This window comes from Tinamus guttatus, unplaced genomic scaffold (genome assembly GCF_059628265.1).
Source record: "Tinamus guttatus ecotype Peru unplaced genomic scaffold, ASM5962826v1 Tinamus_guttatus_pri_ptg000637l, whole genome shotgun sequence".
NCBI lineage: Eukaryota > Metazoa > Chordata > Aves > Tinamiformes > Tinamidae > Tinamus > Tinamus guttatus.
Window position 1 is genome coordinate 476,272 of NW_028289171.1, and position 22,865 is coordinate 499,136.

The 22,865-nt window shown below is 38.9% G+C and overlaps 1 protein-coding gene across 2 annotated transcripts in view; it reads right to left on the bottom strand.

The window, feature by feature from the left end:
* The window catches only part of CERT1 (ceramide transporter 1), a 61,777-nt gene that overhangs the window by 27,129 nt on the left and 11,783 nt on the right, over nt 1-22,865 (bottom strand). For both annotated transcript variants that reach the window (XM_088535629.1, XM_088535627.1), the window contains exons 3-5: nt 17,108-17,224; nt 1,569-1,676; nt 621-759 (exon numbers count right to left, since the gene is read on the bottom strand). In XM_088535629.1, the coding sequence (XP_088391755.1) occupies nt 621-759; nt 1,569-1,676; nt 17,108-17,224 (364 nt within the window). The remainder of the gene's footprint in view (nt 1-620; nt 760-1,568; nt 1,677-17,107; nt 17,225-22,865) is intronic.

Consider the following 22,865-nt stretch of genomic DNA (forward strand, 5'->3'; position numbering starts at 1 on the left):
CTTCTTCTGTAGAGCTTAGAAAAAAAAAAAAGGAAAAAAGTAGAATTGTACTTATTATCTGCCTGATTTCCAGAGCAAACTCAAGGATGAATAGAAACGCCTCAGGAGAGGCATTTGCTGTGTTCTGAGGAGGGAAGAAGAATAGAGAAGCATAGGCAGTCTCTATCAAGTCTGTAAGAATCTCAGCTGAAGTTGCATTGACTGGAGCTAGTGTACTATACATCTCAGGAGGTTTGATCTTATGAAAGAATGGATCCTAGCGATTAAAACTAATGTCCTTTTGGCTTGTCACAAAAAGAGTAACAAATAGAGCAGTGAACTAACTTGAGTTCACCTTTTGGTTTTAAGCAGCTACCCCGCAGGAAAATCAAGTGCTTAAAAGAACATGATTTCAGTAAGGCTGACAGCAACAGTTTAGTAAGTAGATGTTCATGAAAATGCAACTTCAAAAATGAAAACAGCTAACACTATTCCTGTGGAAATATCTATGACTGCTCATTTTGCTAAGTAGCAAGTTTAAGGTACTTATCTGTACATGAGATCAAATTACTTCAGCAGCTATTGTTTACTGTGTAACAAGTTAGATTCTGCAGAGTTAGCCTTTTCAATTAAACTTTTACCTTTATCCCTCTGGAGTTCGTCTTTGGAAACTGCATCCGCACAAGCATCAAAATATTTCTGTAAAGTATCAACTTGTCTACACAAGATGTCTCTAAAGGTTTCCATTTCTGCAAGCTTCTCACGTAAGCTATGACCCTTCTGCAAATGCAAGAAAAGAGAGTCTTGAATGCTTCTATATAATTAGCAGCACTTCAATACCTAAGTAAAAATAAAAAAGTATATATATTTTCCCCAACTGTGGGGAACAAGTTCTTCAGACACACTAAAGCTATAAAATACTGTCAGCATTTACATTACATTTGCATTAAATGTGTATTGATAAACACAAGTGCATTCATTTTGTCCACTAGTCTCATTTTTTTTTCCTCCTAACTGGATTTGTTACTTCAGAGCATTCTACAAAAGCTGGCAGAGATCTTGCATGCTATCACATTTATACCAGTTTGCCTGAAAGCAGTCTGCTCCAGTGTAAGATCTTTGTTACAGAGACTAATATTTTCCTCCTTTTCACATTGCTTCTCCACTGCTCATTTGCCAGAAGCACAGCCTGCCCAAGCTCAAATTTTAAATATTTATATGCACTGAAACAAAGGAGAGCAGTTATTCGACAGCTAATATTAATCACATTTGTTGAGTCAAAAAAATCAGCACTCTTTCAGTCATAAGCACTGCTATTTGCAGGAACACGGTAGGTTAATTCCTCCTACATGTTTGATTTTCTTGCCATTGAAAGATGATGCCAGTTTAAAAGGCACAACTGCACAGCGGCATGTGAAAGCTTCTTGTATCATCTGTCCAACATCACATGCTGAATTACTAACGCTTGGTTTACTGGTTTTATATTTTGATAATTGTGAGAAAGTCTTCACATATTTGAAGTTATTTCCTTTTCAGCTACATAAATACCTTATTTACACATCAATACTGTGAAAATATTAGTCACTAACCTTGAACGAAGAGGTGGATGTTGCAGAATACCCACTTGCTCCAGAAACAAGAGAGACCATGGATCCATGTCGTCGTAAACTTGACTCTGATCCATAACCAGACTCAGTCTAAAATAAAGACCAAAAATACCAAACTAGAATGCTAGGCTTCTACTGAGAGAAATCATGAAAACAGGATTCATGACATGTCCTCCAAAACAGAGGCATTCCTTCCTGGAAGTAGCAGAGGCTTGGTACTGCAAATTTAAAACAATAATTCATGTAGCACCTATAAAGTTACTATGAACCCACATTATTTGATACCACAATGAACTGGAGAAAGTGCTTAGCCACGATCTATCATGTCCTCCCCTAAAGAGGGAGGCAACAAATAAGGCCTTATAAAAGAAGATAATTTACTTTATAGGGATTACAGATAGGTAAAGGATTTGACCTAGCATTTCAAGGAACTGCAACCCTTTACAACTAATCAAACGATTATCATCATCCCAGTTTGAAAGCAAACAGCCGGAGGCAACCCTTCAGTCATTCAAATGCTGCTACATCATTGCAGCATGTTAAAAACAGCAAAAGTCTTTTTCCAGACTTTATCATCTTTTGTACTAGACTTGTAACAAAGAGCATATACATCTACACAGACCAATGTATAATACTTCCTTAAGTCATACATACAAGTAGATATACACTTACTAGTTTCTACTATCAAATATGGACTAAAGCTACTTTATAAGAGGAAGAGCTCTAGAAACTATCAAAGTGCAGCAGGAAAGATGCTAAACCTTTATTTTTATTTTTATTTATTTATTTTTTTAAAGAACCTATATTACTGCTCATTTCAGAGCATGGCTTATACGTATTGGAACAGGTACTTTGGAAAAAATACTCACAGTGAACACTTTTGGATTGTAAGTTCAAGTACTAAGCAGCACAACTTAGTAATATATTTGGGATACTAGTCCATGTTTTGAGTTGAAGACTTTCAAAGGCCCGAAAAAAATGAAAGCCAAGTACATATGAGGATTGAAATGGGCAATTGAGAACTTCAGGCACATTATACTGTTATTTTTCTTAAGAAAAAAAAAAGGGGGGGGGGTGCGTTTTGAGCATCAGTATCAAGAAACCATTTAGAAATGTTTTAAAGCCTTGCAGCATCATAAAATGTTTTTGTCAAGAGTTCCTCTAAATTGAAGTCTGAACAAAAATGCAGTTTTACTGATATTGTCAGTGTTCACTTCATCATACATTATAAATATTCAGAAGTCACTGAATGTGGTTTTACTACAGTCACTTACGAAGAATTCCCCTCAGTTTTCTGCATGAGTTGGAAAAACAGCAAAAGAAAGAAAGACAGCAAAATTTCCATTTCAATAGGATATGACTTCATGAGCAGATCAACTTTAAAATATAGTCAAAATAACCATCGCATTAAGATCTAAGCATTTTATATATCTATAATTCTATATAACTGAGAAAACAAGTGTCTCCTGTTTTTTTTTTTTCCTGCTACAATAATACACGAGCAGAACATGACTATTCAAAACCTAGATCTAGGGTTAATAAGGCTTTTCTATGGACATATTTTTGAATATTCAGAGTCAGGTCTGAAGAATAGACACAATCTTCATTAGAAACAGAAAGTCTTATGATTCACATGCATTTCACCCATTTCTTCCTTACATGATTACTTAATTCAGAAAAAAGAGAGAGCCTTCTACCTATATTCAACTTATTTTTAAGAGGTACTTTTTCAGCAGTACATGTATTTGACAGTCACTTGTGTTTGTGCTTAATGGTTCCGTTAAACAGGTTTTCCATGATTCAAAGTTGTTCAAGACAGTGACCTAACAGCTTGCAAAACCAACAAAAAAAAAGCTGCTACATAAAAAGCATTTAGGCAATTTTAACTATTTGTAACTAAGCAGCAAGCTTAGCAGACTGAGCAGCTCTGAGTATAAGTCTAAAGCATGCAAATGTGCAGAACATGCTGATCGAAGTGTCTCACACGGGACTGTGCTTCCATAACCAGCGAAGGAGAGAAAAAATGAAGGTAGATGAAGAATCCTTATCTATAAGGGAGGGGGAGGGGAAAACACAAAGCACTGCTTTAAAACCGATGCCTGGACAAGTCCCCCGCTCCCTGAAGCACATGCAGCAGCTCAAGGCAAACAAGCACCATGCAAGCCCCACCATTCCGCTACCGCAGCATCTAAACCAGAGCAGGTCGCTGCCGCGCTTGTGCCTCGCACAGCGCGTCATCGGGAACGGCAGGAACGCGCAGCTGCTCCCAGGCGAGGAAGGCTGGCATCAGCTGCTTCCCTTCACCGAGTTTTCAGATGTGCAGGATAAAAATTGAAAGAGCAGGTAGTATGACAGAAGCTGATGGTCACTGCTGGAAAGCGAAGTGCAGAAGCTGCATGAGAACAAAGCTTTAAGCACTTGCACCCACTGCCATGCTCGTTAGCCAGGTGCAGGTCCTTGGCATCCCATGCGGGCACCGTCGCCTCAATCCGCAGTTGGGATTGGCACTTGATAGCGAACTGCAACACCCTGAGCTTCTACACTGCTGCACCAAATCCCCCAATCCTTTCAAAAGGCTTTTCCATTACGATGGATGAGAGGAAAGAGCCACATGATCCAGTGCTTCATGGGTTTCTTTACTGGAGCAGGTGCTGGTATCAGGAGCAAGGCAGGACCTCAGAAAAGCTGCTTTCAGTAAAATAGCTAGAGTGTTTGCAGAACCGTATTGCAGATCTCCATTACAGCTCACACTGATCCGCCAGTTAAGGATATCCTAAAGTGGGTCAGTAATACTCTGGAGTAAAGCACAGGCTCATGGGAAAGCTCTCCCACTTGAAAAGAAGAAGAAAAAATCTCATTTCTCCAAGAATTCTTTTGATTATGTCTCAATTCAATGCCCGGTAAGTGCTTCAATGCACATGCTTGTCCATCTTGACGAACCTTTTCAGTTTGAGCTATAAATTATTTATTATTTTACATAACACACAAGCAGCAGGCAGCTCCTCCCTCCAAGACATACGGTCCACCCTAGGAGGTGCCACAACAGACAGCAGGATGCAGCAATTCTAATCACATTCTCGCCAGAAGCTGGAAAAATCCCCCTGCTGTCAGTCACCATGCTAAGAAAATCTGGAGATCAATCCATGAAAACAATATCACAAACAAGACTGGAGCAGAAACAAGAAGTAAAAAACAAATTAGGAAGAGGTGGAAGGTTCTATGAAAGACTTAGCAGGGACTAAGCAGGAGAGGTCTAACACTCCGTGCTCCAAGGAATTTTTGGACCTATTACACAGAATTATGTATTTGAAGGAGTGGGTAATGTTGGGGTGAGCTGATGAAGGCTCTCTGGGGAATGGCTGCAGAGAGCAACCAGAGGACCACACACAAATGTGGGGTCCAGGACACACTTATCCTGACTAAAGTTAAAGCAAGTATTAACATGAGTCCGCAGGTCTGCTCTGATGGCTGTTCTACAGGCTTTGGAAATGGAAATTTTTGGTTCTCAAACAGAGGAGGTCATTAATCAGCAGGAGGCAGAGAAGAACAGCACAGTCCAGGTCACAGCAGTTGGACAATGTTCCCTGCTTGCACGTGGTCCTTCCAAGCAGGGAGCTGAGGCTCTCAGAAACCCAACAAGCTAAAAAGGTTCCAACATGCCCCTTCTGCACAGATGTGAAAAACAGGTAAAGAAACTAGGCACATATTTGCTGCTTTGTACAGTGGTAAAGGTTGCAATTCCATGGGAAGTGTGTATTTTATAGAAGGAAATATATTTTATAGGATTCAAAAAGTGTAAGTAAGTAATAAGAAAACAGATAAACAACTGAGAATAACAAAAATGAGACTAACAGTGTACCACAAAGACTATCAACTGTTACTCTCACTTGTCAAAGTAATGGAACTAAATAGTTAAATGCATTACTTTGAACTAAAGAGTTGAAAGACCTTATGCTCCATATGCTCTTGGTACATATATCGCCATGTGCCACCTCTAGACAGTGAGCATCTTGAATGGCAGCGTAAGTCAGAGCCAGGGCACTGCTTAATAAGCTCTGGAAACACATGCTACTTGCTAGAAAAAGGAAGAGGTGCAAGAAGCAGGACCGATACACAAAGTACTGCAGCAAGGAGAACAGAGGTTGACAGAGGCAGAACTACAGGGGCAGCAGGGCAGGGAGAAATGCAGGATCTCCCTACAAAACGACTGGCTTTGTGTTCCTTACCTACATAGTTCACAGCCATGTTTGAATATATGGATACATACCATTTTTCACAGACTTCCCAACAGTCGAGACAGGTAGACTGTATTCACCCAATATGACTCTGCAACTTTAAACCTCTTTATTCCACATTAAATATTTGTGACCTATGCCAGCTGAACAGCGAGGGAGAAACACTCCCCAAAGACCTAGGACTCAGGATGCTGAGTGCTAAGACACTCAGGAACCTTCAAGGAACATTCTGTAGGAACAGAATGCCTCTGAAATTCTGCTCCATGGAATTGGGAACCTTCAGGGAAAATGTATGCTTTAAAGAATGGAAGTCTTTCCTGAGCAAAGGTTTCAAAATCAAGGTGACATTATCTACTTTTACATACTGACTTAGTAATAAAGCTAAGCAGCTTGCACTGATGTGCTAGTCTCAGCTCTCGATATACTAAAATAAACTTTCAATTTGCCTCAAGGCTTTGAAAACCAGAATAGGCTACTGCAGATTTTAAAGACTAAGCTTACTAAAATACATAGAGCTTAATCTTGGCTTAAGGGTAGTCCAACTACACCTCCAAAAGACAGAACAGCACTGATCATAATGGGAGGCATTAGCCAAATAGCTCTCCCTTCTCAATAGGCATATTAAATTATCTTTAATGGTTATATTATTATATCAGTTTGGTATAAAATTTGAGAGGGAGGCAAGTGAGAGAATGCACAAGCGGCAGCAAGCAGGCAAGCCCTGTGCATGGCCATTGGGGAGCGCCTTGCTGCACATCTGCTCAACTCCTGCCCTTCACAAGAGCAGCTCTAGGAAGCTCTAGCTAGAGAGTGCAGCCGCCTTGCTTGAGCGCAAGCGACGTCCTCACCTGCACGGGACTGCAGCGACCAGCGGGCAGCTTGGGCAGCGCAGAGCTAACGCAGCGATACGCGTGTGCCTCCGAATGCCCACCGACACAGCCCACCCTCCCGGGCGGAAAAGCAGTGTCGGTCTCCTGGTCATCTCCTTCAGTTAATAGTAACCCTGTTGCTGCCACACAGGAACTGGTTGTTTTCCCCCTGCATTCAGCCCTTACACACCCACCTAGCCCACAGAGTCAAAATCTCTATGAAACATTTTGCATACTCCAGGGCATGCAACGGGCAGCAAGCACGGGAGACAGAAGTTGAAACTGGCAAGGACAGAAGAGTTTTTATAGTGAAGGATTTAAGAAAAAAAATCCTATACCTGAAGAACAATCATAAAAGCATGCGATTCATTTTAAATTACAATTTTACAACAGTAACTTGGAGAAAGGGAAAAAAAAGACAGTTAAGCAAAATAATTTAAGTGTTTGTTTTGCATCTCAAATCCCATCCAATTTAACACACCTTTTGTGACTTTCAGAATATATTCCCTCCTCTTTCCATTTTCCTCTTGCTATAGTTGTTGTTTAAGCAGCTCTCAAAATCTACTTCACTCAGAACTGTCCCTAAATACCCATGAAGCCTCACCTTCACTCATTAGATCAGAGTAAAACAGGTATAAAGGGGTCACACAAAATAAGGTATTCCCTTGGTCACATAATAAGCTCTGAAAGAATAACTGCATTAAAAAGGTATTTCAGCATGACAAGCAAAAAGCATTTGAGCTGTAAGAAAAATTTGTAAGATCTTAAGTCACCTAATGTACCTACATTAACGCAGAATTTTAAAAATTACAATGAAAACATTAATTGGTTTATGAAGACCAACTCTATAATCTCAATTTCGTTTGTGGGCTAAAAGCAAGCCTAACATTCTGATTTTATTATGATCAAGTGATAAATTAACACCAAGTATTTAGACATAACACCTAGCACCAAAAATAGAAAGCCAAAAAATGGCCTGTGCTACAGCTCTCACCTCATAAGGCTTACAGCACTTGACAGACAAATTTAGTCTTTTCTAAAACTTAGTATGGCCGAATTTCAACGAAAGGGCACATCTGAGTATCCAAAGAGATGAAAATTGAGATTACCTACAAAAAGCACCTGAATTGCCCATGTGAAGTCGAGTGTTTTCCCATTATGAAATATCATGCATCTTATGCATGATAACATGCATTTTAACAGCTCACAACTGAACAAATAAAATTTCCACAAATCCTTTATTCCTGCAGGGTTATTTATCAACATGAACAAGTATTTTAAAAGATAGAGGGTAATTAACCCCTCCAGGTCAATATACTTTGTTACCACTAGAGGGAAATAGAAAACAGGAGAAACTGGCACGTCCAAAGGTTACTAGTGGTCAAAGCCCAAAAGTAACCCTTATCCTGTTGCTACTTCGGTCACTCCGCGCATAAACCTTTTCTTGGCAGAGAATTAAAAACAGAGCTGTTGTACCTTTAGCCTCATATAATTACACTTAAAACGCATTGCTAAGGGAGCACGAAGCTTTCTGTGCTGTATGCAAGAAGTAACAATAAGTATCATTAGTGAATGACAGCGAATTAGAATTTGCACACAGCATTTTAACAGCGATTAATGAAATTATGCTCAAATTATGCATCTGAATTAGGCAGGTCATAACAGTTTATCAACAGCATGTTAAATTTCCAGCTAAGATTGTACAAATCTTAAACACAGGCAGGCCATTCAGGTACAAACTTCTTAAAACTTAAATGAACATTTTAAAATAATGTAGTTTAACTTTGTTTTTTAAAGAAAAATTTGTTTATGATCTGCAGAAAACTAAACATTTCTATTTCAAGTGTTCATACCCAAGAAAGACTCCTCCTCAGATACAACAGCTCAACCAACTGTCAAGCAGAGCTCACCAGAAAACAAGTTTTAAGTATGGCCAGATTAACAGAGGATTTATGTACACATTAGGCACTAAGTAGGTTTGCATCAAGTTAGTTTTCTTTGTATGCATATGAGAAGCATCAGAATATCAGAAGTCCTTGGTAAACCCTTTCAAAACAAGAAGGTCCTGCAGGAGTGATACAGGCTTGGCTTTCCTTGAAATAACTGTTCAGACAGTTATTTATACAGCTGTTTTATGCAACACAACTCTCAAATCTAGTCCTTGATAATTAAATGTTATCTTACATTGCCTACATAATATCTGCAAATAGACATGTAAATATGTGAAGTCCAGCTTCATCTACCAATACAAACATGTACGCTACCACTACCCGTTCATGCAAAAAGACACAGGCTGCTTTTATTTGCTGAAAGGCAACAATTTTCATGCAGGACACTTCCAGGAACAACCTGAAGCAGCACACAGGCCCTGCAGTGAGCTGCCTTGCTCTGCCCTTGGCATTGCCAACCCGGGAACTGGGGATACGGCTGCCTGCAAGGGCTGCTCCCAGGGCACCAGTCATTTGGGTCCTGAAACCAGTTAAACTAGCCCAAACTTGCCAGCCCCCATGGAGTGGCAAATCCCTGCAAGACTCATAATGAGAAAAAGCCACTCAGGGGCTGGGTGCCCCAAGCAGCAGTGTGACTGTCTACAGGCCCCACACCTGGCGGGAGAAGTGGCTACCATCTGGCTGTACCTGCTTTGCTCTGCAAAACAGTAGCAGCTGGTTTCTCTCCATCACCCAGTGAGGAAACAACCACCGCAGCCTGGGGGGAAGTCAGGTGCTCCCTGCCCATTCTGAACATCAGTGACATAATACAGGCTCCAGGGTCAATCCTTACATTCAGACAGGTCTACACAGAACCTAGCTCACGCATGATAAAAGTGTCAGAAAAACCACCCTTAACCTATGGCTTCTTCGTGCAACAGCAGCCCAGGCTTAACACAACCCACAGAAAACCAACGCAACTAGGACAGAAAAGCAACAATTTGCAGATTGTCCATGTACTATAGGTATCTGTGAAGATAAGGCCTCTTTCAGGAATTTTCAGCTACTGAGGCTGGCAATAAAGCACCTTTTCAGTCAAAAAAGGCACATGAGATTTGCCCCCAACTACAGCCTTAGGCCACACATTGCAGATCTTCTCATGGGCATAAGCCCAAATACATAATGGAATATGGGTTTTCCTCTGGATAGAGAGGGAAATAACCAGTGCAGTCTCAGCACCCTGCAGGAAAACAGGCAGCCAAGAGCTGAACAAGCTGCCCAGTGGCTGCGGTCACCCAGTACTGCTGGCAGACACCTCTGCATCTGCTACAAGAGCCAGTCTAGCAACCCTGACAACTTTTCTGAACACCTAAAGCCAAACTGGTAAGTTCAATATAAGAATGGGAAGTTCTTCTGACGTGAAGTAGAAAATACTGACAGGAACAAGGAACCAGAATTTAAGTGTTAGAAAAGAACGTAATTTTTACTGTACAGTCACAGCCTAACTTGAGTTGCAAGGGACCTCTGGTGCAACCTCCTGTCCAAGCATCCAATCCCTGTACTTCTTCCAGGCCTCCAAACTGTAAGAGACTATTCAGAGATTAATAGTTTACGTTTAAAACCAAAATGCTTATTATGAAACCTAACTGGAAAACACAGGCAAGGAGCCCTGCGCTGGTTGAAGTGAATCAAGCTGCATTGTTTATAATTAATCAAGTGTGTTGGACTGGAACTGACCGAGAACTGTAGCTAAGGTTTAAACAGTTTCAACTGCAACTACTTATTAATAAAGCTCTAACTTAGAGCAGCTGTTCAAACATAGAACCAAGAACAGTGTCAGGGTGCCAAGACAGACAAAAGCACTATTTTTTCCTTTCCCGAAAGGGAAGTCTGAACAGTTTGGAACTGACAGCACTTAGGCTCACTGCAGCATATGCTTACGGAGTGAGCTCAAAGTGCTGATTCACTAGCTATCCCCAAAGCCCCCTCTGAGGAACTGCCCCATGACCAGCAGCAAAGTGTGCTTAGCAAATTTAGTAACATTAGATGACAAGCAACACTGCATGTATTAAGAGCACCTGCTGATAGCAATGCTACAGTAATAGAGCATGACATGCTAGTTGAGTTTCTTTTTGAAAGAGCATATTTGATTTAATTGCAGTGACAAGTTTTTTTAAAAGACTAGTAGTTGAGCCATACACCTAATATCCCCCTGAAAGAACAGCTTCTCTACAAGTACCAGCACAGTAAGGTAGATTAGGTCAAGTAATATTTATCAGCTTAGCAGCCCTTCCTATACTTGCTTAAACCAGCAAGTTTGAAGTAACACAGAAATACCCAGAAGTTATTCCAGATTACTGGAGGAAAACAGAAACAGCTCTCACGTGATCCCAACTCCACACACTCAGCATAATGTCCATCTTCACGGAGATCAATCTAACACAAACACTGTGGCTTTAATATTAAACCTCCTCCTCCTGCTGCTACCCTGCCATTTAAGACAGATCTGTTTGACATACCAAAAATGTCTGTTTTCACAGGGACAAAAAGAAACATTTCACTTATTGTTCTGCTATATAACTGGGATTCGGAGAACAACCTTAATAGCTTCCAATCTGCGCCACACAAAACTCAAACCAGCAGAAGAGCTCCACTCCTGCCTTTTTTTTTTTTTTTTTTTTTTAAATTTATCTTCCAAAGTCTCCCTCAGATTTTTAGGACCCCATTAGCTCCTGCAGCTACCTATCCCCTAACTTGCCTAATGGGAGTGGGTGGGAGGTGATAAAAGAATCAAAAAGGCAGAGCCCAAGGTGCTGCTCCTCAGGGCCACCGTGTAACTCAGCTCTGCTCTTCTCAGCCCAGCAGTGAGTTTTGATTTCATAAGAGCCCAAATCCTTCACTGAAGGAAGAGCCCTTAGTTTTTTCTAGAATGAAAAAGTGGGGACTCGGATACTGTATGTGCTCCCATCTAATACTGTGTATGTCTCCATATAAATTTTCTATTGAACTTGCTATACAGCACTGTGAACTGATGAGTAATAATTCTGAGCAAACAGCACACAGTGGTAAGAGTCTACATTGAGCAGTTTAACAACTTGCTACTTTCATATTGCAGCTCTTCACTTCCTTTTCCTCATAGCAAAAGTGATCTTCAGATCACTTACTGATCTGTAGGGATATTTGCCCCTGAAGTCAAGCTGGACATCAGTATCTTTGGTGGGGTGGGGGGAGGAGAGAATGGGCTGGAGATGAGGGTTACAATCCAAAACACTATCCCTGACAGATGGCAACAAAGTTTTAAAAAGATTGTGCACCACTCTGCTCCTTTTAAGCATGCATGTTCCCCTCAGTACAGCTCAGAAAGAGAGAATACACTATCCATATCATCCAATGCAGTTTTCACAAAGTGAATCCACAACAGCCTTGAGTTCCCCATTAGAATCATACATTTTTACAGTTGGGGGAGACAGGTTACCTCTGGCACAGCCTGCTCTGCGTTTAGTGCAATAGCTTACTCCAGATCACCTGAACATTTCATCATGGGGAAGAGCACGAAGATTATTTTAGGCACGTCCATCACCTTTCCTTAAATAGAATTATAATGCTGTCATCAGAAATACCGACTGTCAGACTCCAACTAGGTAAGCACTTGTGTCACAGCCTTCCACATCATCTGACCTTGAGTTAACACTTCGCAAAATGTTGTCTTTCACGTGGTGCAGCATCCAGGAGGGAAAGATGTGCCAATGTGTATTTTGGCATATAGTTTTCAGACATTACTCTTTAGAATCAAAAATGGAGAGCTTCTGTGCAGGCAACATGTTTGTGTATTTGTCATATGCCATACCTGATACTTGCACTGCTATAACTAACAGAAGGTTAGTTATAGGAAGAATGAAGTGTGCTGGAGTAAGAAGTTACAGCTGTCACAACAGAATAGAGGTCACCATTCTAAATATATGAACAAAAAGGACTTCCATCATGATAAATGAACAAAATTCGGATCAGTGATTTTTGCTTAAGAACCATAAAAAATGTTTCTATGACAATCTTTTTATAGTACGAACCACTCATGCAGACTTTCTTCTACTTTAAAGTTTCTGCCTTAAAATGTGAACTGTATTTCATCTAATTTATAAATATTTCAAGCAAAAATCACTAAATGAAGATATTGACTAAAATCCATATATAGAAAAGAATCACTCCAAAACTTATATCCTAATTTTTGTTTACTAGTTTGGAAACATCAGCATATATTAACACAAGTAGATTAAATATTTTAGTACTTTAAGTACTAATACAGTAATTTGACTCCATTAGCTTGCCAAAGCCAATTTTTTGATTCTTCACTGTCTGACCTAGATCTATACAAGTACAGCTAAGGCAATAGAGAAAAAGCTTGGGATGTGAAGATACTGCAAGAAATGATTTTTCAAGGTACTCAGTTTTGATGCTAAACCAACATGGATTTCAATGCTCAAGAAAAAGCAAGATAACAGCAACAAAATAAGTTTGTTTATTTTATCTAGATGGTTCTTAGAACCGGCTGTCCGTTCCTTTACTCCAGCTATTTGGTCCATCTCAGCAAAGGTCAGGTACCAGCTTTCACCTGACTTCCTCTTCTACTGGGAGAAGGAGAAAAGCTTCCTAAAGATGCGCCATCCTCACAACCACGTTATTTTACACCAAGTTTGACCAAACATAAGAACAGAACACAGGACTGCTGGTTATGCATAAACTATTTCCTCCTTTGGTTAACTGAGAGTCTTACCCCATCCTCAGTTTTCTCCTCCCCAGTTTAGTGAGATGAAGAAATACTGCAGATGCCGTAAAATACCCAGAACATGTAATCTGGTAAATATTCGGGAACCACAATACGGGAAAAGGCTAATGCAATCAAAAACAGAACAAAAAAGCAGCAAATTCTGATAGAATTTTTGTGCTTAAACATCGGATGTTTTACATTTCTCAACTACGAGCTTCTCGTTAGTATTGCTAAGCAGCAAGATTTTGTAAGCCTGCTCATTTTAAATCAGTGTTTTTTCTGTTCTGAGCACAATGAGACATAGTTGCAAAGTTTCATTCCTTTTTTTCATACTGTAAAGATAAACAATCTTGTGAAACACTGCAGTAAGTCTCACAAATACACTTTTGTTAGCAAACAGCTTAAGCAGCCTACTAGAACTACCTACCCACTCAATGAGCTGCAAAAAGCCTCAAATAAAGCAAATAAGTCCTCTATATACCAACAGACTCAAGTTGATCAAAATGACTTGTTAGTACAAGAAACACAATTAGTTTCCCTCCTTGATTTTATCCAAAGTATTATCTATCAACTCAGGCACACATTTTTCACACAAAATCTTCTTTTTTTTTTTTTCTTTTTCTTTTTTTTTTTTTTTTATAATCCACTAATAATAGCTTTTCAAGAGACTTTTGTTTAGGTATTGGTAACCTGACCAGAAAAGGTCTTTTGGAAAAAAATCTAAATAAGATTATCTAGATTAAGCTCTGCAGTGAAATGTGCTAGTTAGTTTCAAAAAAAAAGCAGTCCATCTAGTCTCAGTCAGCAAAGTTACTTAATTACAACTAGAAATTATTGAAGTGTTCTTACAACAAATTCAATTATAGATTAAACGAACTCCATGTCTCTTAAAAAAAAAATTAAAAGCAAGTGTTTCAGATCCTATCAGTATTTCAAAGAAGCAAAATATATAAAAATTTGTGCAAATTTCCAAGTAAGAAGATACAGTATCAACTACTCCATTCAGAAAACATCTTATCGGTACCTGACAGAGAAACACTCCCTCAGGAAAAAAAAAGTTAAAGATAACCAAGTAAAAAAAAAAAACACCCAAAACACCCACACACTAGATTTGGACATTTGTTTTGTCTATAATTAAATCAAGCAACTATTTACATGCACATAGCACTTTTCAAAGGCTTCAAGTACTCATATTTCCATGCATTTTAGCAGGAAGAAAAGCACTTCAATCTACAACTCTCAACCACACTAATGCTGAAGTTGTAAAACTTCAAATTATAAACCTCAATTATAAAAGCAATAGTAAATATGGCATTTGAAAAGAAAATGCGAAGAATTCATGATTTGCCCAAGTTACTTTAACACATTTTTAACTTCAGGGTAAGCTTTTGCTACAGCACAGAAGTACCTTCTACCACATGCTTTGTCTTGTATTGATCATGGTGTTTAGTTACATACTACAAAGAAAATGCTTTTAAATAATGCATTGCTTTAATATATGAAATAGTTTGGCAAATTATTTACAAGTGAGGTGCCAGACCACTTTCTTCTCCTTTTAAGAATGTAAACTACCGCGATGTCTTGAGCGCAGCAAGCAGCTCTGAATGAACAGAAATATATAGGAAACCTTGCTGGTAAGGGAATCATAGCTATACAACTCCAATCAGCAAAAACTGAAAGCTGGACTCTGAACAATGAAGGTCCAGTGTTACCATGCAGGAACAGCAAGCTGAATTATTTCTTTTTTGTCAGTTCAGCATATGCAGAAGGAATTTTATTTCTGCTTTCTACTTGCAGACATATTTTCAGTTTAGATAACACTCCAGAAGACAAAACTTGGATTTTTAACAACAGCAGAAATAAATTTAATGAAACTATGAAACAAGCACTTGTGACTCCTATCCTGGTATCAGACTTCAGGCAAATACTCAAAGGGTTGGACAGGTGATGTGGCTTCTAGAAAACCTGACTGTATTCCCCAAATCTGGAAATAGTGAAGGCAAGTTGTTCTTTTTTTACCCCTCACCCCACTTTTTTAAAGAGTCACTGATTTTACATGAAGTATAGAAGCATAACTGTCAAACTGAAATTAATATTTAAGCAGAGTGTCTTAATGAAAAATAGTCATAATGAATAACAGTTCTTCAAAGACAATGCTGAAGAATCCATGCCGTTCTTCATTCATTAGTGAGCTGAGCAGAGGCTGAATGATAATGAGTTAACCAAGAGCACCCAGGTAATTTAGATCAATATATACAGACACCTTGTGCTAGTGACTGGGCAACAGGAACAGGAGATAAGATGCAGTGTTGATACATGCCAGTCTTCTTTTGTGATACTAAGGCAATTCCAAATTTACATATACAACAATAAGCCTTAAACTATTAGCACACAATTCTTTCCTATCACAAATACAGGGTTGAAGATTGTCAGCTCAGTGTTCAGCAGCAGTTAAGGACAGCCTTACAAGACTGAAGAGCATCGGAAGACCTTTCTTTTTAGATGGTAGACAGCACAATTTAATAGGATTTGCTGCCTACTTCCCCTTCCTCCTCCCCTCACAGGGCAGTGCAACGATTCAGTGCCCATTTCTGCTTAATCTGGCCTTTGTGTTAAATGCTGCAATTCATCAGTTAAATCACACAGACTTAATCGGAATTTCAGCCCAAGGTTAAGCAACCCGAGTTCAATGTCCCCATCACCCTATGCCTATAAAACAAAGGTCCTGAAGTACGAGCTCTATAGACTGTAACCCAGCAGCTTGCTCAGTGCATTCTCTCAAGTCATTTCTTTTAGGTATGGCAAGAACATTTCAAGAACAAACTACAGCATTTTGGTGTGTGGAAAAATTCAATGTTTAACTTCAAAAAGCTCTGTTTTTGCAGTTTAATTCTGTAAGTTTTAAATATTAACTGTCTCAATGAAGGCAAAATGCCAAGCTGCAAGTCAACTAATATTTAATCAAGAAACTACTTTTACAGTGAGCTGTTACCAAAAGACAGCCTTTTAAGAACACTTACTGCTAGCAAAAGATGAAGCTTCCTAGTTTTTATATATATATATATATATATATATGTATAAGCAATGCTTGAGGGAGTTCAGTATAAAATATTCACCCACTTAGATATTTATCTATTGTTTGTATTCCTGTAACATTTGACTTTCAAGCCCCTTACTCTAGGTAAAATGTAAACAACTGAGTTCACTGGAAGAGACAAGGCATCATCAGGAAACTGAACTCAAGTGCTGATGAGGAGGGACTTAAACAAGGAGACAAGAGCCAGTATGAGAGACAGTAAGAGGAGCCAAAAGACAAAATAGATTATCTTAGAACCAGAGTGATAATCTAGGAAGATTAGCTTTAAAACTAACAAGGTTAACATCTAGAAAAGAAGAAACAATTCAATACACAGTGAGAGAAAATAGACAAAGTTAATCAAAAACATAGAAATATAAAGCCAGTTTTTTTAAAGGCAAAAAAAGGCTCAAAAAAGGGTCAAAGTTGTTAACTCCCATTTCTCTAAACCCTTATCTGTGAATGTTAAAGGATAAAAAGTCCACTTCTTGTGAACATATTTAACACGGTACTTCAACGTCACAGCTTTTGTCAGGCATCTGTACTGTGAGCACTTTCAATGACAGTACAAAGCTCTCCACAAGCACCACACTGAGTGAGAATTCAATAAATAAATAAATACATAAAATCAAAACCCCCCAAACATACCTTGTGTTGCTCTATCGCATCTACCCACTGCTGTCTGTGGTCTGGGTCCTGAGCTCGAAGGTACCAAACACTATCATTCACGCTAATATCAAACCTGCATTCATCAAAGTCATGGGGCTGTGAATGAAAAGTGCAAGAATAGTCAGTCAGTAATCAAAAATTTCACAGAACGTTTCTTATGATAATATAAAAGAATAATATAAAATACAGTAATGTAAGAAAAGTCATGATTGAATTTGCCTTAAATACCCGCTATTTTTTCCAGTTTCCAAAATAATGAACATACACTTTGATAATGAAAATGCAAGTCTTCTGAAACAGAAAAGCTAAGTTAATACATCTTAGATGAAAGGACACAAACATTGCTATATACTGGTGCTGTTTGCTATGATAATAGCAACAAGGAAAAAAAAAAAAGTTGATGCATCTTCTGCCTGCATCTCTTATTTCCACCACCTAAAGACAGCACTGTCAGATAATGGGAAGCAACTCGAATATCCTTCTCATACCACCACTCAAACACATCTAACTTGCTGTTCACATGGCTAAGATACTAAAAAGCTTTTACTAATACTGCAGTGAAGCTAGTCAGGAAACTATAGGAGAGCAAGACAACCGTCTCATTTGCCTGGTGGTCAGACACTGTCAGTTCAAAATCCTGTCCTCAGCAAACATCAATTCTAAAGCCTAGCAAGATTTTTTTTCCTCACCAATAATTATTCTTAAAACAAAAACAATGGCTGCATAAAGGTAACAGGCTCTAAAGTTAATGAAAATGGTCCAGCTAGGAGAACCATGGATATGGATCCATAATACCAGAGACTAGACAGCTTAAGAATTCATAAGAGCTGTTCTGTGAGATGTTCATTAACATACTATACAACTGAAACACTCCACAGAAGTCAATTTAACAGCTAGTCTAATCTGTTGCATCATGCAAGAGTCCACCATGTCCATGAAATTTCTTTTCAAAGCATCTAGAATGTCAAGCTACTTTCACACAGTACAGTCTTTCTTGTTCAGATATATTGAGAAAACTAATAGAAAACGCCAAAGATCTAGGAAGGGGTTTAAGGAAAAGTACATGAAGTACCCGCCCTCCCTCCAGTTTTGCATACTTGGTAAAGTATTTGAACTTTAAACTCCCTTCTGGAAAGTCAACAACTAGTCACATGAATCTAGATACTAATTACTCAATCTCTGATCACCATAAGAATTCAATTTTAAAAAGTTTTAAATAGTAAGTGAAAATGAAGCAGTATATAACCAATCACTGAACACAGCGATACAGGGGACAAAGCCCTGCCCCCCTCCCCCCCCTTTTTTTTTTTTTACATTGGATCGTTATTCATTTCTGTATCAGAGATGTTTGACCTAGTTTAAGGTAGCAAACCTATCTGCCTTATCAAGTTGTCAGACTTATGAGCCTGTGCACAAACCATTTCTTTATCAGGCCCTACTTTGGCCATGTGATGGAGGATATACACACAGCAACCACAGTAAGTTACCCCTGGAAGACAAGCATGCAAATATCCAAATTATTCCTCCTGTGGCACTCCCTTCCCTCTGCCTCTGGTCTTTGGGAGAATTTTAAAGGAACCTGTCTACCCTATTGGATAGTCCAGACAAAACTCATCTTATAAGCCAGCAGTGCTAGTGAACTGCACTCCCAGCAGCAACTTGTTCCAATGTACAGCTATCCTTACCACCTCTAACCTGAAGATTATTTACTCTAATATTATTTCACATCTTTGTCCTATTCAAAGGCAAGTTTAAATACTCCCTTTCTCTGCACAGCAGCTTTTAATTTACACCTCTTGGATACAGAGGAAAAATACTTCCCTTGTGGTCTACTCAAACCTTTCAAAACCTTCCTGGGCTGCACATGGAATGTGCACTGCTGCATTATTCAATAGAAGATGGGGAAGTTAGGAGGAGACTAGGCAATATGTAAGAAAGTGTAGGGTTACATTCAACTTGCTGTGCAAATTCTTATTACAGAAAAGCCAGTCTAACAGCTGGTCCTGTTAAACAAGTTGCTTAAACAAAGCAATCTCCACTAACAATGTTTAATATTGCATCAAAAGGAAATTCAGTAGGCATGACACAGTTTGCTCTTGACAAATACATGTTACCTATTTACCATCTTACTTGCTGTCTGTTTTTAAGTATTTCTCTGGCAGCTTAAGTCAGTGTCATTAACTCGTTTCCCTCATTTTCTCCTACCTCCTTTTAAGAGGTAAGCTCTGTGAGAATCTCTTCTTTCACTTCCAGCTAATTCTAAGTTCCCTCCTATGCATTTTACCAAGATCAAACAAAACACCTGAATCCCATGCAACCTTTTTTAGGCCAGTAGTTACTACCATTCAACCCTTTTCTTCCAACCTAGAATGAGTTCATACTTCACCAAGCTAATAACTTGGCAGATTGTTAAATATGCAACATCTTTGGTATCATCTGTTATCTTTCTCTCCCCACTGAGCAGCAGGCAAACACTTTGGTTTTGCTCTTGCTGTAAATATAGTGTTTTCTCTAGTAGCAGATAGGGTGATAGACACTTCCATGGTCTTGTCTATCTCAGGTCTGTCCTTGATTCTGAATCCCTCCTCCATCTCTTTTAACTATCTACTTAACACTGCTTTAAGCTTTTCCATTTGTTTTTCCTCCCCCCACCCCATAGCATCTCGTATACCTCACTTCATTAAGATCTCCTTTTTCTCTTTAGCCTACTACTCACCCTCCTTCCTCACCTTGGAAGCGATTATAAAATAACATAGTTCCCAGCCAGCCAGCTGACAAAACGCTGGAGGAACAAATAGGGATTTCCAAAGGTAAAAAGCTAAGAAATTGTGTTGAGGCCAGAACATGTCCTACTGCTCTGATTCCTTTACAGCTAATCTAAAACAAGGAAAAGAATGTTTTAGTCACACAGGAAGTAGAAAACAAGTAGAAATCACTGTCTACCATCAGGACCTAAAGCAGGTTGAAGAACTTTAGCTTCTTCTTTCTGCCCCAGCAGTCTCAAGCAGCACCCAGAGTTAGTTGAGAGTACACTGGGGAAGAAAGAGCCCAGCAGATCAACACAGAAAGAGAGCCTCTGAAAACCTATACGAAGTTTTCAAAACTGAGGTTGGTAGACTGTCTTATACATATGCCAAAAGCTCATTTAAAGCCAGTATTTCAAAGAAAAGTACTTAAATCATAATTCCATACAAAAGTATTCCACTTTAAACATTGCACCAGTCTGTATTCAGTGCAGTCAGCAGTCATCCCCGAGCATCCATCTGTGTCCTTCCTATATTCTGAGAGAGCCACCTGTAGAGAATTCTACCAAAATAAAGGTAACTGGAGGAAATCAACCTTCACAGATATCACTGTGTAAAGCCAACTGATATTAGCTCCTAAACAAGCCAGAACCATTCACATGAAGAAACATTTACTTGGCTACAGTTACTGAGGAAGTCTGCAGCTAGCTCGGGTCTCATGAGTCACCAGTGCATTGCCACAGAATGCTTCCTGCTGCACGGCTCTCGAGTGCGAGGCAGTCATGAGACAGCTTCAGAGCGCCTACTTGAAAACAGCAGTTTAAGTGAATCACATAGAGAGGTAAATGTTTTCATATAGTTTGCAAGTTTCCAGAATATCAGGAAAGCAAATACTTGAATAAAAAGCCTCTTGCTTCTCCGTCAGTCTGTCACACTATTCCAAATAGCATACTGCTTCCCCACCAGTGGGAACATTGCCTTGATCCTTTGGAAGGGAAAGCCAGAGCGGTTCACAGCAGAGCCAAGTCAACTCTGCACATCACCATTATCAGCTAGGCCTGTGCTACTATCCACACTGCACAACTGTGACTACTGTACAGCAAACTTGGCTTTAAATGTCTAGTTTTCCTCTACTAAAAACACAGGAAATAGGGCACCAGCACATTAGACATTAATGCAGAAAAAGTAATCTCCATACTTCAATTCTCTCTCAAACAGAAAAACAGCATAAACATGATAGTAGTAGTATGTTATCTCTGCTAGCTCCAGAATTATTAACAGAACAATATATATACTGCTATAAATATATCTGCAGCTTGCAACACACCAGTATTACATACTGCAACAACAGATACCAGTCTGGTAAGAACAGCACCTAATTCAGCAAAACAAAACAACTTAACCCCTAAATTTTCATGTGCTTCCTTTTTTCATTTTGCAAAAGCTTTTTTTTCCATCTAAGATCAAGAAAGAAAAATATTTAGGATAGCTGCAGAACTTGATTTTGCTCACAGCAAAACGCACGAGCCTATTCACCTTCTGAATCTACTTCTTGGTCTTTTACTATACTCTGGAATTATGAAGTTCAGGTAAATTTGGAAACCCATCATTCTTGAAGTCAGATTACAGAAGCTTCCTAAGGTTAGCCTTGGTATTCATCTTGCTAGAGAAAAGCATTATTTGCTTTATGTGAATTGACTTAGCACAGCCAGAATATCTCAAAAAAGAATGATATGCATACAGGAGTAATTTCACAATCAAAACAATACAAAAAAAACTTAACGGAATTATCCTTAAATATTCTGTCTCTGATAGCCTCTCAGCTTTTAGTTACTAAAAAAGACTTTAGTGGTAAAACTAGTTTTTTGTTTCCTTCTCTTCATATTTATAGATCGAAGCATGTTAGTGAAACATTCCTCACATTCTTCCTATAGATTTAATGATGATTTCAGTTTTTTTTTAAAAAAGGAAAGCTACTTAATTCAAAGTTAAGAACTTGAATTCACTTTTTCTTTCTATTTGAGCAATGCTTTTCCTAAAGTCATCTAAGTTTTTATGCCTTAAACCAGTAAATTTAACAGACTCAGCACCTCAAATTCAGAAACCATCTTCCAACCAAATTCTCCAACCATCTTCCCAAGTTTCCAAAAGGAACTCCAATAGATCAGCCCAGTACAAAACATATCAGACAAGAAGGGGTAAATGGGCACATGTAGCATCAGCATATACTAAACTGCATCAATAATCTGAAGTTGCTTTTCAAACAGCCAGGTTTCGAGACCAGGTTTGCATTCATGTATCTTTGCGGGAAGCTCCTCACACCAGGCAGGGTAAATGCAGAGTGAGGCAGGAAGACGTGTTTGGTAGGCAAGCAATGGCAGACGTACTCAGCAGAGAAGGTCTAACATCTTGTACGATGAGCTGTACTACTAGGATGCAGGAGAACCTTAAATAGCAGCTACTTGATACAACAGGAAAAACGGGAAGCTAGCGGAAACGATGCAAAGTGACAGATAACAAAAGAAAAAGCTCTTACTCAGACATTCCTAGTGCCTGCAAGGAGAGCAGTGAGCAGCACATATTGAAACCTAAAATACTGCATTACTTGAGAAGTGAGACAAACAAGATTAGTATTTGGAAACAAGAAAGAATAAATGTGAAGCCAGGAAGAAATGAAGTCATATGAACACTTTCTACAGGCACCTATATACAGGCGTTAACAAAAATCTAGAGTTAGAAAGATTATTGTAACATTTTAAATTTTCAATAGCATACATGAAAACTGCACTTAAATGCCCAAGGAAAAGGAGTGTTTTGATTTTCATCTAGAAAAAAAGTGAGACCTTAGCCCAGTTTCCGAAAGTACACATCTTAAAATAACTTTTCTGAAGCATTTTATCCAAGCAAAACTGCAGATAAATATGACCCCTCCCTTTCAAATTTTAAATGACTGAAAACACACTAACTTGTGAAAAAGCGCTATCAGAAGATAC